The following is a 16,149-nucleotide window of genomic DNA, read 5'->3' as shown; positions in this document are numbered from 1 at the left end:
GAAAGCTAAATTTAGCTGGGAATCATTTAACGTGACACTAGAGAGACAGGAGAGAGATGCACACATGCACAGATATTTAATGAGTAGACACTATTGTGAAATATCTTGCACTGTAGCTGCGATTCTCTCTTTCATAGATCCCCATTCAGTCGAGCTGTATTATTGATGCAAACTCCAAGGAACATGTAGTAGTATATTGACAAGTACACATCCCCCCATGTACTGCTATCGAAAGGGTGTTTGGAAACCCTTTAGTTCTCTCTATTCCTTGGTGGTAGCTTCGGCAACATTTCCTAGTAAGATCTGGTTTTAAAAACGGATCGATATCTCTGTGCTTGTGTCTGTTGACCACTTTAAAGTGTGCTTGTCCTACACAATACCTCGAGGGGGCATGCCACTTCCTTAGGAAACCCAGATATTTAATAATAATAATAATAATAATAATAATAATAATAATAATAATAATAATAATAATAATATAATTCACTGCCTAGCACTTCAGCATACTTTATTATCTCATTCTTTCACAAATCAGAGGGCTGAAGTCTTCCCCCCGCCCCAGATCCTAAATATACTGTCTCTGCCACAGAAGGCACATAATTTCCAGCCCCTCCATTTAAGTAGGATGCCATGGATTATTTGAATTCTTGATTCTATGCATCGTTTTACATAAGGTAGAAAAGATGTTCCAAATGAACATTTCCAACCATAATAATCATTTTTAAAATGTTCTTTTATTTGGGAAGTAGCCCTGTGGCTGGACGTCTCTGCTGCACCTCTTTTCCGTTACTGCAATCGTTTGCTGCCCTGAATCAATTTCTGCGACTCACATTGGTATATTGAAGGGTGGGGTCCCAGCAGTGGATATGCATATGGTGGAAGGGGTGGAGAAATGTGGCTGTTCTGCCAGCCCAGGGACCATGGAGGCAGTTGCCTGCTATCTTGTGGTTTTTCGTTTTTTAAAAAAACAAAAACTAAACTCCTTTGCGCTTCCATAGGATAGGAAAGCAAAAGGCTTTCTTTCCAATATAATGGAGCCATTAACATCTATTAATAATGCAGACAGGGTAAGTAGCTGGAGTTGGCGATCCCAAGGGGCCTCGTGAAACAGATGTGCACTGTATCTTCCCGGATTTGATGGCTGCTGGGGTCGAGGGGGTCGCTGTGGTTCCTGTTTATTTCCTCTGGCAGTGGTTTTCTAATTTAAGCACCTCTGTCTCCTGGCTACAGTAGCCTGCTGTGATGCAGAGGTGGGGAGAGAGAGAGAGAGTTGGGAGAGGGAGAGAGGGAGAGAGAGAGAAAGAGTAGGAGATAGGTGCCAGCACAGATTGGTAGTGCCTCTGCACAGTTCCCAAGCTGACCTATTCCCCTCTTTTCTCCTCTTTGCCTTTTCTTCACAGAGGCATCCGTGTTGGGGGAAGCTGAACAGGAGAGCGGCTTCTCCTTTTGTTAACGTGTTGGAAAGGTAAGCGCCTTCCTTGCTGTCGACTTGGAATACTGCTGTGTTGTGCATGCATCTTACCCGAGACGGGATATAAAGCCCCTTGGAAAACCTGTCCCGTCCTGTGTCATTCGACACAATGCTGTAAGTAAGCCTGAAAATGGAGATAGCCTTATTTCTCTCCTCCTCCTGCTCCTCCGTCGGCCCCCGCACCCCGCTTTGTCTTCTTCTTTTTCCAAACAAGACCCGGTGTTTCAGTTTGAATCTGCTGCTCTGTTCCTGACAGCTGTTCTGAATTGACAGGGGCGTTTGGAGAGAACGGATTCCCCACCTCTTTTAGCTGTTTAGGGTTAGGGGAATGACAGCAGGCTGCCTTTTTAAAAAAGAAAGTTCCGAAAGGAAATGTTCCATTGTATCTTTGCACTTCCTGGGATCGCGCAATCACCCACCTGCCTAAACAAAAGCTTTTGTTCCGTGTGCGCTGATTTCTAATATGCTATGTAAAGCAGCCGTGTGATTTGCATGATTTCAGGGGGCTCGGCTCGGTGTAAGGCAAAACAGCAGATGTAAATGTCTGTACTTGGACACAGCTGGGTTGCAGCATTGTCTTGTGCGCTCGCAGTATAATGCAGAGGAATGCATTTCCGGATAGATTGTCAAGAGACATGTTTTAAAACACTGCCACTGCCTTCCATCACTCATTCAGTCCCCTGCAGCAACAGAATAGTACTGGAAGTTCTGAGCTGTGCAGGGCAAATAGCATAACTTGTCTGGAACGAGAAGAGTAATTTCCCGTATTATATGGGTTGCTAAACATTGTTGCAAATAATGTGGAAAGGGAAACCCGGCTGCATTCACTCTCTCCTCTTGTCTTAAGGCAATCTCTGCTTGCATCGAGTTCTTGGGATGTATAATGTGCGTCGGGTAGCGAGAAATAATAAGGAGATGGTGGATTTCTTCATTTTCTTTAGGAGATACAGGAATTGTGTGTGTGTGTATGTATGCATCACCTTGTCTGTAAATTACAGCAAATTGGAACTATAAGCATGTTCTTGGGCAGTAAGTTTTTTTTTTTTTTTAAAAAAAAAAAGCCATTGTGGCTTTTTTGTTCATTCTTCATCCATATTCCTCCTATCCCCATAAGCATTGATACATACAAACTGTCCCAATGTAAAAAGTGTCCCATTAAAAGAATTTTTAAAAATAGCCTGTTTCATCAGTAACAAATGTATTCTTTATTTTGATAAATATTTTATTTCATTTTTTAATCTGCAGACTTCTCCATTTTTCTTAAGCGTGGGGGAGTTCTGATCTCTCAAAACTGAGCTTGCTTTGTTTAATTTGCAAAGTCTACCATATGCATGTGTTCATGTCCGTAACATCCCCGTAGGTTGATTCAAGTCTAAGGGTATAACAAAGAGAAAAGAGAGATGCATTAATATTTTTGAAGAAAAACTGAGGACAAAATACAACTTGGACTTCTAAAAATACATGGGTGGTATTGTAATGGAGATGTATTCTTGACAGATATGTAAGTTCGGCTATAATATTCACCTGTTTTAAAATGGTAAAGAAATTCTGTTTTATGAGTTTTGTTGATGACTTCATTGAACACTGATTCATAATCATGTACCATTTTTATTGGGAACCTTCTGTTGCACTAGGCTGGATTTGCAAGGATAATGAAAGTTAAAAATTAGATTTGTCAGGGTGACAAAACAGCAGAGTATAATAATATAGGTTATTTTCATTTATCATAGTGGGTGAAGTCAATGCTTCAATTTATTGATGAATTCCACAGCAGGGCTTATATAGGGTAAAAATAGTTTATCAACTTTGCTACTCAGATCTGTGGGTTTTATTTTAAAAACGGGAAGGCTAAAGTTAGTTCTTCAGTTGCCATGACTAATTCTTTACCCCCTAGAATTATCCTATTGTTTCCAATGGAATGATTGCATTTGCAAAGGTCCAACTTACTGCTCCTCAGAATAAGGGGAGACTCTAAACAACTAGTGATTGCACTATGAAAATCTTGGTTTTATTTTATGCAAAACGAATAACTTTAAACCTTACTCTGAATTCACATACATACCAATTCAGACAAGGAAGGCTGCAAAATGGATTGCTGAAGTCTTAACACAATGTCAAAACTACTAAAACTTGCAATTATATATTTTTAAAATTTTTACTTGTCTGTTGTGGCACCACCTGCTCTGCAGGCAGGATACAATTCTATGTACTTTTCTGATTTGGGGATATTTATGTTTTAAGCAAGTACAAAATGGCGTACAGATTCATATATACATACATACATACAGACAGACAGACAGACAGACAGACACACAGACATATATTCTCAAACCTAAGATTTAAGGGGAGAAATTTACAAAACAGAATTCTAAATTCAGTGAAGTGGTGGTGCCTGTATCTCTTGGTATTCTTGCCAAGTGTGTGGTTTTCTTTTTTTAAGGAAGCAGAAGAATAAATACATCTGGGAAATTCTCATTATGGCTGTTGAGACACCTTTTGCTGTAAACTTACGTTCTATAGGAAACAAAGGAAAGATCCTCTTTCCTTTGTTAATATCGTTTATCATCTTTAACTCATTAGCTGCTGAAGGTGTTACTTGAAACAGTGAGTCTTTTTCCCTATCTGTAACCTTTGTAGCTGGAATATACACAAATGTCGTCGTGTATAGGATTGTAGATATTAGTAGAGGATTACTAACCATCATAATAAATGCTTTACAGAGAAAATTGGAGATTAACACCCTATACCACAAAGGTCTATTACACAGATAGAAAGGGATTGTTGTGTTTGGTTTCAGCTCTTGTTACTTTACGCTGGGAGAAAGAAGAGTGGAATGGAATATACTGAAGTGTCACCAAGACAAGTACCTGCACAAGAGTGATTTGAATTAGCAGTTCTTGGGAGTAGAGAGAGACATTTTTTTTAATGTTTAAGTAGTAGCAAGTGATTTTAACATTGGAGCAAACTCCATTCTTTATATAACATGCAAATAAGTTCTTTTTCATAAATAGTGCCACAAGCTGATATAACAAAGGAAGACAGAAATCCATTGCTTGTCTACACAGTTCTTATTTGCTTTAAAATGTAGCATTTTAAGTCTCTTCGCAGATTTCTTTGTCAGATAGCATTCTTGTTGTGTGTGGCTCCCTCCTCCTGCGTCTTGAACTAGTGAGACATTGCCTCTGATGTTTAAACTTTGATTAAAAACACACACACACAGAGTGAATGTTTCAATACGGTGTTTTGTTTAACCAGAATACCAACAATACTTCATGGTAAACTTGCAAAATGATCCTCTGAGAGGACTTAGGTTTTGTGATTTTTTCCTTGTGTTTGTCTCAAAGGGGGAAGAAACGCTTCAAATGAGCAGAACCAGTTTGGCTTTTAAATGCCTTTTTAAAAACATGATTGAACACTTCTGGAAAAGATTCTGATTCACAGTACCTAGTGGTCCTTTCAACAAACAGTAGTGAAGACAGGCCATAGTTTATTGTGGCACCTGAATGCAGCCACTGGGTGACCCGCCGTCTTGTTGATTTGTGCAAATCTTGGCATGATTCTTCTGCACAGGCATGTTCCTGTGTTGTGTGAACCCATGCCACGAGTGTTGACCTGCAAATATAAAACAGCCATTCACAAACCAAATGCCGCACAAAGAGCTAACTTTCAACAGAGCCATGAGATGTCAAGTGATGGACATACGTGTGTAAATTCAAGCCTCATTTATATAGCGCACCTCATCAGGGGTGCTTTAGTGAGCAAGGCAAGCAAGAAGACAGGCCTGGGGAGTTTTCAGTCTTCCTTTGTTTTTATAGTTGGAGATCACAAAGGGAGATTGGCACCAGGGGGCTGAATGTGAGCAAAGGCTGTTAGGTGTACTTTGGGTTTCTGTTGAGATAAGGCTATGGAATTCTCACCAAAGGCTTTATGGGAAACATGATGTTCTGGAAGGACAAGGGACATGGCACCAAGCCTAATTCTTAGTGAGATGTTTAGATGGGATTAGACATGTATAAGGGACGCGGGTGGCGCTGTGGGTTAAACCACAGAGCCTAGGACTTGCCGATCAGAAGGTTGGCAGTTTGAATCCCTGCGACGGGGTGAGCTCCTGTTGCTCGGTCCCTGTTCCTGCCAACCTAGCAGTTCAAAAGCACGTCAAAGTGCAAGTAGACTCCTGTAGTGGCTCCTGTAGATTTTTAAAAATTATCTTATGATTTCCAAATTAATAGCTCAGAATCAAAACCCAAGAAAACAAAATTGAGAGCTTATTAAGATAAACACATGACAAGTCATCATATCATGAGTAAGAAGGCCTTTTAAGCTGCAGTTGTATACCCATTTACTCAATGGGACTTACTTCTAGGTAGACATATATAGGCTTCACTAATAAAAAATACCAAGTTACTTACCAGTATTTTAATCATTATGCTGGTGTGGAATACAAGAAATAATTCTTTCAGCAAACAGCACTGGAGCAAAGATGTTAGCAGGTTATTTAGTATTTGTGCAGGAACACCATTTCTGCAATAATCTGTAAATACCTGGGCTAAAAAAATGGGAAATTTAAGTGTGAAATTGTTTTATGTGGCATACTACTGAAACATTAACACATTTTTAAAAGGCAAAAATGAGTAAAAATGAAGCACTGAAAATCTATTTACTGGGCAAGTGCATTTGTAATGTTGAGAGCAGTACCTATGAACATATGAAAAGCTCCTTTATTTCTCATCAGCATTATTTCATGATCTGTTGGATGAAAATAGCTGTACCAAATTTTGTTCCTTTCATTTACAACAATTGTTCTAGTACATCTTGGATCCGAAAATGCTCGCATCCCTAGTCAAGCCCAACGAAGAATTAATTTAGCACTTTAATCTGTAGGCCACATTAATATTTACTGGTTCATAACTTCACCTAACCATGGGACGCAGGTGGCGCTGTGGGTTAAACCACAGACCCTAGGGCTTGCCGATCAGAAGGTTGGCGGTTCGAATCCCCGCAACGGGGTGAGCTCCCATTGCTCGGTCCCAGCTCCTGCCAACCTAGCAGTTTGAAAGCACGTCAAAGTGCAAGTCCAGCGGGAAGGTAAACGGCGTTTCTGTGTGCTGCTCTGGTTCGCCAGAAGCGGCTTACTCATGCTGGCCACATGACCCGGAAGCTGTACACCGGCTCCCTCGGCCAATAAAGTGAGATGGAGCACCGCAACCCCAGAGTTGGCCACGACTGGACCTAATGGTCAGGGGTCCCTTTACCTTTAGACATGTATAAGACTGCATTGTCTCATCTGTTACACCGAATGCAAGGGGTGCTGTGCATTGAGAAATGGTGCTGTTCTTCTGAGTCTGTACTGTGGTAGTTGGGCGCATAGGCAGTTTCCGATGTATATCATGTGCCTTTTAGTGGTGCTTACACAGGATAAAAGTGTTTCAGACTAAGCCATTGGGGCTGCCCCCAAATCTTCTTCCTACACTGCATTGTTCTATGCAAAGCGACTAGGGGAAAATGTATTGTGGGGCACAGAGTGTCATCATTTTGCTAACACCAGTCCCTTCTGTCACATGTGGACTTCTTATTGGATGTAGCCCACAAATCATCAGTGCCTGCTTGTCCTGTTTTGATTGATGTGTTTCAGCTTGAAGACGAGGGCTGAGCCCCAACTTTGCTAATGAAGCATTTGTAAGATTGCTGGTTGCTTTATATATATATATATATATATATATATATATATATATATATATATATATTAAAAAGCACTGTTTGGCCTATACCATCCTTGATCATTTTTGGCCAGCCTCTAACATCACAATTTTTGGAGTAAGGTGTTAGAGCAAGTTTGTGGCAACTCAACTTCAGACTTTCTTGGATGCTCCTGATTATTTAGATCTTTCCCAACTTAGAGTCAGGTCCATTTTGGGGTGAAATTGGCTTGGTGGATGCCCTACACCAGGCACTAGATATGGTGGGGTCTGTGTCTCAGTTGGATTTTGGAACTCTCTGTACCTTTGAGCATGGAATCTTTCTGGGCATGAAGCAGTGTTCTGTGGTAGCTTTGGTCCAATCTAGTTAGATGGTGGTGTTGACGGTCTTCTGTTGGATCACTTGGCCATTGGGATCCCTTGGGGCTCTATTTTGACCTCCATGCTGTTTAGCATCTCCATTAAAACTGCAGAGAATGGTCATCGGGAGTTTGGGTGTTGGATGCCAACAGTATGCTAGCAAGGCCCAGCTGCATCTCATTTGCAGCTGAGCCAAGGAGCCTGTAGGGATCCTCCTGAAACTGGTAGCATCTAAGTTCAGTGATGGATGAGATGGAGGCTAAAAGACAGAAGAGTTTGATCCAACTGAGACAGAAGCATGTCTAATTAGTAGATATGCTGACCCAGGATTAGATGCTCAGGGCAGCACTATCTCTAAAAGACCAGGTTTGCAGTTTTGGGGTTCTTTTGGACCCAGTGGAGTTCCTAGATGACCACCGAGACAGGCATGGTTGCTGGGGTTCCTGGTCAGTAGCACCTTGACTATGGAACTCCATCCCAAGAGAGATTAGGCCATACTCTTCTCTATTGCCTTTTAGATAGTTGGTTAAGACATTTTCATTCCAACAAACTTTAAGTCTAGTTGTTGTTTTTTAAAAAAAGTTTTAATTGTCTTGCAGTGACTTTTAACGCTTTCTACTTTTTAAAGTGTTTTGAGATTTTACTGTTGTAAAACCATCCTGGGGGTGGAGGCTTGCTTGTACAGTAGTACCTCGGGTTACATACGCTTCAGGTTCCATATGCTTCAGGTTACAGACTCCACTAACCAAGAAATGGTACCTCGGGTTAAGAACTTTGCTTCAGAATGAGAACAGAAATCGTGCTCCGGCTGCGCGGTGGCAGTAGGAGGCCCCATTAGCTAAAGCGATGCTTCAGGTTAAGAACAGTTTCAGGCTAAGAACGGACCTCTGGAATGAATTATGTACTTAACGCGAGGTACCACTGTACTGAAAAGTGGTATAAAAATGTTTTTGTAACTAACAAACAAAAATCCCTACATACACAGGCACTTGTAAATTGGAATCTGTGGTCATCTAGATATCGTTGAGTGCCAGCCTCAATCCACCCCAGCCAGCATGACCAATTGGAGTTGTGGCCTTCCAGATGTTGCTGAACCACAGCTCCCATTGGCCATGTTGGCTGGGACTGATAGAGGTTGGAGCCCAACATCTGGAGGGCCTAAGGTCCCACACCCCTGTCTTATGACTTACATGTATCAAGTGCACAAAAAAGTAGCACATACAATACCTCAAAATAGCCCTGTGCAGGTATGGAAAGGCAAATAGAGCAGAAAATTATACCCTGTTACCAGAAGTTTTTTGTTTGTTTGTTTATTTGTTTGTTTTACATTTGGAGAGATGTGCTTCTAGTATGATTAGGTATTGATATATAACTGATAACACTGAAGAGGGTGAGATGACCAGTATGAGCTGCAGGCATAGGGGTACCCATTTCTCATAATTCTTGAATAGTTTTCTAGTAGTCTTGGAGCTAAACACAATACCATGTTGAATTCATTGTGAATTAAATGGAGTATAGAAATTTTCATATCAAAAGTGGAGCTGGACTACAGGGCCTATCAAGTATTATGAGAGCTTTGTAATTGGATTACAATTAGCACAGGTAACTTTAGCTGTATAACAGGAGATGGGTTATATACTGAATTGCTTCTATTTTCAGTACTTATTTCCTTACCCTTTATGACAGACTTCTTCAAACTCGGCCCTCCAGAAGTTTTCGGCCTACAACTCCCATGATCCCTAGCTAGCAGGACCAGTGGTCACGGATGATGGGAAATGTAGTCTCAAAACATCTGGAGGGCCGAGTTTGAGGAAGCCTTCTTTATGACACGGAGAGAAGTGTGACATACATGCTGCTCATTCAACTTAAGACTATCTACTGAATCCAGGGGTCAGCAAACTTTTCCAGCAGGGGGCCAGCCCACTGTCCCTCAGACCTTGTGGGGGGCTGGACTATATTTTGAAGGGGGGGAAATGAACAAATTCTATGCCCCAGAAATAACTCAGAGATGCATTTTAAATAAAAGGACACATTCTACTCATGTAAAAACACGGTGATTCCCGGACCATCCGTGGGCCGGATTTAGAAGGCGATTGGGCCGGATCCATCCTCTGGGCCTTAGTCTGCCTACCCATGACTGAATCCATCTCCCAAAACAAGAGGCATTGCACTCCTAAACATACACTAGGCACAGCTGGAGCAAGTGGTCTGAACCCCTCTACATATTTGAACAAAGGCACTTTTGACATATTAAACTTTTTCTTTATCATCAGTCTGTCTGTCTGCAGAGCAGCGGCCTCATTTCTGTCTGCCTCTCTCTGGCGACAGTACTAGGAGAAAGAATTCGTGTTTTTTTTATATAATAATTTTTATTCAAATTTTAAAACACATAATTAAAAAACAAACACATCACAAAATACAAACAAACATAAACAAATCAAACATAAATAAATTCATAATCTTATTTTCTTGTAACGTCTTTCAATCGACTTCCCCTTACCTCCCTTTCGCTGCATCCTTATTTTAAAATTTTTTAGCAACCCTTTAGTCAATTTATCCATTTAGTTCCCTTCATTAAATTCCCACAAATTTGTTAATTACAGCTGTAGTTCTCTGCTTCTTACCCCTTGACATCTTAACACTCCTCAATTTTACAACAGTTTTTAAGATATATTTTAAATTTCTTCCAGTCTTCTTCCACTGCCTCTTTCCCCTGGTCACGAATTCTGCCGGTCATCTCTGCCAGTCCCATAAAGTCAATCACCTTTGTCTGCCATTCTTCAAGAGTAGGTAGTTCTTGCATCTTCCAATACTTTGCCAGAAGTAGGAGAAAGAATTCGTAACTCCATCAAAATTAAAGGGACTTGCTGCAAATGCATTCAGACAATCAAACAAGTGGTGTGTGCTTTCTGTGAGTGGGGAAAGATGCTTGAAAGCTGCACTTGGCTATCGTTTCCCATTGTATCAGAACTGAGAAACTATGGGTAATAGCTTAGGGGCCCATTGACTAGCAAATGGTTGAACTAGTAGCATCATGACATTTAGTGGTATTTCTTTTATCATCAAAGGGTTTAGCAAATAATTAACAAGGTTCCTGGGAGCTACTTTGTGGTCCCGGTTGAACAAGGGCTTGAACCATTCGGGGGGGGGGGACTCTACCACTATTACCACTAAGTAATATGCCCTGAGATGGTAACTAGCCTGTGTTTGGTTGGATTCATTCTGAGTGTTCTGCCACTGGCATTCCAGACTGCTTCATCACTCCAGCTCCCTAGTAAACCAAGGAACCAATTGGGCTCTGTTCCAGCTTGCTCCAACCTGTGCCCTCCAGCTGTTTTTCAGTACAACTCCCCACACAGCTGTGCTTGCTGGGGCTGATGGGATTCTAAACATCTGGAGGACATCAGCTTGGGGGAAGGCTGCTCAGTTCAGAGGGAGAGGGAACTTGGTGAGCCTATCAAGTCCCTGAATCAGCTCCCCATCCCATCGAGGCAAGGGTGAGGAACCTGACTACAACTCCCATTCTCCCTGGCCATGCTGCTTGTGGACGATGGGAAATGGAGTCTAGCAACCTTTGGAGGGCCACAGGCTCCCAACCCCTCCTGTTTCGTGTGTCTTCAGACCACAGGTTCTCCATCCCTGCCATAGCCTGGCAGGGTTTGCAGAACTTGGGAAAGACTGTTTGCTCCTTTGAGCAGCCCCTATGCAAGTTCTTATAATACTCTTCCCCATGAGCAAAGGCCAGACTTAACAACCAAGGCCTGTGACTCTACCTTGGATCCCCAGCTGTTGTTGGACTACAGCTCCCATCACCCCTGACCACTGGTCCTGCTAGCTAGGGATGATGGGAATTGTAGTTTGAGAAATGTGGCAACAGTGTCTCTCAGACTTGGGTCTCCAGCTGTTTTTGGACTACAACTCCCATCATCCCTAGCTAGCAGGACCAGTGGTCAGGGATGATGGGAATTGTAGTCCAAAAACAGCGGGAGACCCAAGTTTGGGAAACACTGCAAGGCAAGTTGTACTTGCATAGAAGCAACATTTCAACAGCAGATACAAGAGGACATATGGTGGCCCCTGGGCCATATTGTCTGCCCCTCCCCACAAAACAAAAGTCATTTTGCTGGCGATTGCTGCAATATAGCCTCTTGGCTTCCATTCGGGGTCATCCGTATTCTCATGCCCCTCCTCAAGAAGTATCTAAAAGGTATTCCCACCAGTTCCTTTGCAATTTGCAGGTGCACGAACACTCTCTCGCTTTGTTTGCCTTTCTGGGTCAAACAATATGAATATTTGCTGTGGGGAGAGTTGCAGCAACAAAAAGCTAGATAGCCGCAGGGTAAAAAATGGCACTGTTTGCTTTAAATCGGCTCTCTGTCTTCTTCTTTTTAAGTCAACTAGCTAGAGGTTTTGCATTCACACTAAGCTCTTCTGTCTTTTTGCTTGACTTCCCAGTCTTGTCCGTATTAAATGACAGCTTGTAGATATCCATACAGTATGTACAACAACAAATTCTTTACCTGGCTGCTGGTGTTAGGGTCGATGACTGATTCTAAAATGCATGTGGGTTATGCACAGGTGACTATCCATAGGGAACCATCCTTGGCATTAGCCACACCTATAAACAGGTTGTGCTGCCCTGGCATCCATCCCGTTCATTGCTCTCTCTTCAGTCCAACCCTTTCTCTTTTTTTCCCCTTTAAGAAATGGGGTTTAAAATTGCTTTCTCTCCCCCTTTTGTTCCTTCTGTTGAAGATATTAATTATGCCTCTATTACGGCACTGCTAGGTTGTCGTGTACCGAAAAATACTTTGGCGTTTTGAACACAAAGGAAAAAATAGCATTCCCTTCAGGAAACTGCTTGCAGTACTATCCGTTAGAGGTTGGAATGCTTGGCTGTTGTATCTGCGTGGGAAGAACAAAGAAGGGAAAGTTGAATAGGTGCTGGCGCCACCTTTCCTCTCCCCCACCCCACCCCCGTCTACTTGTGAGCAGGGCGGTGTGCTAAAAACCAGCATTTGGTGCTCAGGAGATTCTGTTTCTGCACCCAGAAAGGCTGGGTTCTGCAACCTGTATGAATTAATGCAAAGGTGCACAGCATATCTTACTTTGGATCATTTATTCTGCCACCCACATGACAAGGGAAAATCAAAAGCGTTCCTTCAGGCTGGAAATTTTATCTAGCGACACCTCTCCTGTGAGTTCAGCAGCCATATCATCTCAAGCATGAAAGGAGCAGAAGCTTCCTTTAAGAAAAAAAGGGGAAAAAGACAACAGCAATTAAGGGATTCTGAGAAAGCACAGTTCTGCACCCAGTAGAATTTTCTGCATTCTCTCCTCCTGCCCACCCCAGCAATCTCAGCATCAAATTGCACAAAACCTTGGTATTTCCTGCTTTCTTACTGCTACTAGGTGGTCTTTCCTTCGGGGAATGGGAGTTTGCCACAGAGACCTTTTTGACGATGCAAGGCACCATCGTTTCCTACAATGCAAGCTTCTTGTGCAACTGTTCGGAGACTGGTGTCTACCTTCTCCATAACACCCCCCCCCCATCCTGTCAATGTGTCTGAATTGGCTTGGTCAAAGGCTCAGAATGTGAGTGTGTGGTGGTCATGGAATCTATGCTCCATTTTCAAACATTCTTACAATGGTTTATACCACAGCCTTCCCCATCCTGTTGTCCTCCAGATGTTTTAGATTACAACTCCCATCATGCTCCTGACCATTAGCCATGCTGCCTGGGCTTGATAGGATCTACGGGGGCATATAAAAGCCCTGCTGCTGCATCAAGCCAATCTCGTCTAGCATCTTGCCTTCCACAGTGACTAACCAGAAGCCTCTGGAATGCCCTCAAGATGGTTGGAGAAGGCTGGCTTATACCATTGTTAACAGGTGCTAAGAAAGTCTGAACGCTAGTGTTCAGTGGTATATCAAAACTGGCTTGAAGTCCATATCATGAAATCTGTTTCATTATTTTTGATCTGGCAATATAACGAGAATCATGATGGGTGCCTGTGTGTTCTGCAAAAATCGCAATCTGGGGAAAAACATGAAGCCAGCCAATGCCTCTATAGACCTCCATCCTTCAGATATTGCGATATATCAGTATATTGCAGTGTTTAGCTGGTGAGATATCACAAAGTTGAAAACCAGATATCACCCAGCCCTAGTGAACATGTTTGTGTGTGTGTGTGCACTAGAGAAGCTAAATTCTTATTAACAAAGAGGTTGCATCTGTTTTGGCTTCACTGACATGAAACAAGAATATATTCGAAGGTATGACAGGAGCAAGCCTGTGTTATATATCTCGAAATAATTGCTTCCCATTGCTCTTCAGCCTGGTCAGAGTTCAGTGGTGTGCTTCTCCTAAGACTTGTTCCCACTTCACTTTCCCTTGTGTAGGAAATGTATGCATTTAAGTGCTTTCCTGAACTGAGGTCAATATCTGCATATTGAGCAGCAAAGTGCCTCCACTCCCCCACAACCGGTCTCTTCCTGACTTTTTGACAGCACACGTTTTTTAAAAAAACTTGGAAAGAAGCTGCAAAATAACGTGCAAGAGTTGCTGCTGTCACGGAGCCACTTTAGGAAGAGTGTTCTGTCGTCCAGGCAGCGAAACAGCACTGCTTCAGTTACAAACTGACGCCATGATGACTGCGACAAAATGTACAACGAGCCTAGGGTTCGCTGGATCTAAAAAGCGTGTTTGCACTGGTTTATTTTATTCTGACTGATCTCAATAGCTCGCTGGTGATACATGTGATTGCCGATTCTTTCCTTCCCCTCCACCAAGGCATTTAACAAATGCAAACAACTTGGGTGTAGAGGGGTGAGTGTGCAGCCACGCCTCACTCTGCAGCCATTGAGGGTTTAACTATGCGTTACATTAATGGCATAACTTGCAGACACGTAAAGAAATGTTGAATTTTTAATCATGGGTATGTGTGTGTGCGCGCACACACACATCTGCATTGGAAACACTGTGCATGAGTAGTGGAGATTTAACACCCCCCCCTCCAACTGTGATCCTCATGGAAATCCTGCCCCCCCCATCTGCACTGCAATTAGAGACAAAAGAAATCTCTCACTGAAAGCAACTAGAATCTGCCCCACTCCCAATCTCTAGTTGCAGTGCTACGTGTCAGAAAAAGATTTCCATTGGAATCATGGCTGGAAGGGAAAGAGTTAAAGCTCTGACTTCCACCACCCATGTCGTCCATGCACCCATGCTCCTGATGGAAATTAAGGGGAGGCATGCAAACACCTGTTTCCTGGGGCAATCCAGTTGCTATGTCCTGCTCAGGTGTCTCCTTTCTGTTTGCTGTTGGATCCTGGGGTCAGCACCTCTGCAGCTTTCATCATTGGTGCTCCTGGCCTTAGTGTAACCTCACACGGGACAAAGGGGTCCTGGTAACTGTTTGTGGTTGGAGCCACAGCGCATATGCTCATGCAATACAGTGGTACCTCGGGTTAAGAACTTAATTCGTTCCGGAGGTCCGTTCGTAACCTGAAACTGTTCTTAACCTGAGGTACCACTTTAGTTAATGGGGCCTCCCGCTGCCGCCGCACGATTTCTGTTCTCATCCTGAAGCAAAGTTCTTAACCCGAGGTACTTTTTCTGGGTTAGCGGAGTCCGTAACCTGAAGCGCCTGTAACCTGAAGCGCCTGTAACCCGAGGTACCACTGTACATGTGTTTACTCTCACACTTTGCATTTCCCCTTTGACATTTTTCTCTCTCTCTCTCTCTCTCTCTCTCTCACACACACACACACACACACACACACACACAACACAACCTGAGCTCGGTGGGTTGGGCAGGACTGGAAAAGAAAGTGGAGCTTGTTTTTATTTATCTTTGCATTTCCCGTAATTTAACTCCAGCAAGACATACGACTACCATTTCCTGTAATTCTGTCACGATTAATGGCTGCATTCAGTCTGATAAATCATCTGCCGCAATAATGGATGCACACAGCTGCTTATAAAATGTCACTCATATATGCAATGTTTAGGGATGCAACACTTAATCTAACTGATTAATTAATTAAAAAACCTTTTCATCGATTAAAAAGCTGCTGCAGAACCTGAACGTTTTTAATACTATTTTGTTGTTGTTGCAGTTTTTCTATCTTAAGTGGCAGGTTCCCTGATATAGGTGGCGATGCTTCTTCTAATGTGTTGCTGCCTGTGGCCATAAATCCAAGCATCACTCTGACACAAAGAACTTTTTACATTAAGACTTGCTTTAATTCGTATGTAAATCTTAAAAAATAAATCGAAACACGGTGATTCAGACAGGAGGTTTTTTTTAAAAAATGTGTGGAAGCTCTAGCCACTTTCATTGGGCTTTTTAAATTGGAATAGTTTTTCTAAATTCTCATGGTACACAAATCCATGAAGGGGGAAAAGATGTGGCTCAGTGGTAGAGCAAAAGCTCTGCATACAGATGTTGGCTACATGCACGCAGTGCCCGATTTACATATAAGCTAAACAAGTTATAGCTTAGGGCCCCACTCTCTTGGGGGCCCCAAAAAAATTTAAAGGGGAAAAAACCTGGATGTACATTTCCAAAATAGGGACGTGAGTGGCACTGTAGGTTAAACCACAGAGGCTAGGACTTG

The 16,149-nt window shown here is 42.5% G+C and overlaps 1 protein-coding gene and 1 long non-coding RNA gene across 12 annotated transcripts in view; one reads left to right on the top strand and one right to left on the bottom strand.

Annotated features, from left to right (window-relative positions):
- The window catches only part of LOC309325729, a 101,865-nt gene that overhangs the window by 27,004 nt on the left and 58,712 nt on the right, over positions 1–16,149 (top strand). For 9 of the 10 annotated variants that reach the window (XR_014149917.1, XR_014149918.1, XR_014149919.1 and 6 more), the window contains exon 2: positions 1,401–1,465. This is a non-coding gene — a long non-coding RNA (uncharacterized lncRNA). Of the gene's footprint in view, positions 1–1,400; positions 1,586–16,149 lie in introns of those variants that run through there. The other variant, XR_014149923.1, reaches the window with a different exon arrangement.
- The window catches only part of LOC309325710 (uncharacterized protein), an 87,360-nt gene continuing 73,951 nt past the window's right edge, over positions 2,741–16,149 (bottom strand). Inside the window, exons 3-4 of one of the 2 annotated variants that reach the window (XR_014149891.1) lie at positions 2,996–3,106; positions 2,741–2,843 (exon numbers count right to left, since the gene is read on the bottom strand). Coding sequence is in view for 1 of the 2 variants with exons in the window: in XM_081833996.1 (XP_081690122.1) it covers positions 12,708–12,773 (66 nt within the window). In the remaining variant the exon portion in view is untranslated. Of the gene's footprint in view, positions 2,844–2,995; positions 3,107–12,593; positions 12,774–16,149 lie in introns of those variants that run through there. The other variant, XM_081833996.1, reaches the window with a different exon arrangement.

This window comes from Podarcis erhardii (genome assembly GCF_964252035.2).
Source record: "Podarcis erhardii genome assembly, chromosome: 12".
Lineage (NCBI taxonomy): Eukaryota > Metazoa > Chordata > Lepidosauria > Squamata > Lacertidae > Podarcis > Podarcis erhardii.
The sequence above is the reverse complement of the archived record's forward strand: the minus strand, read 5'-3'. Positions and strand labels throughout refer to the sequence as shown.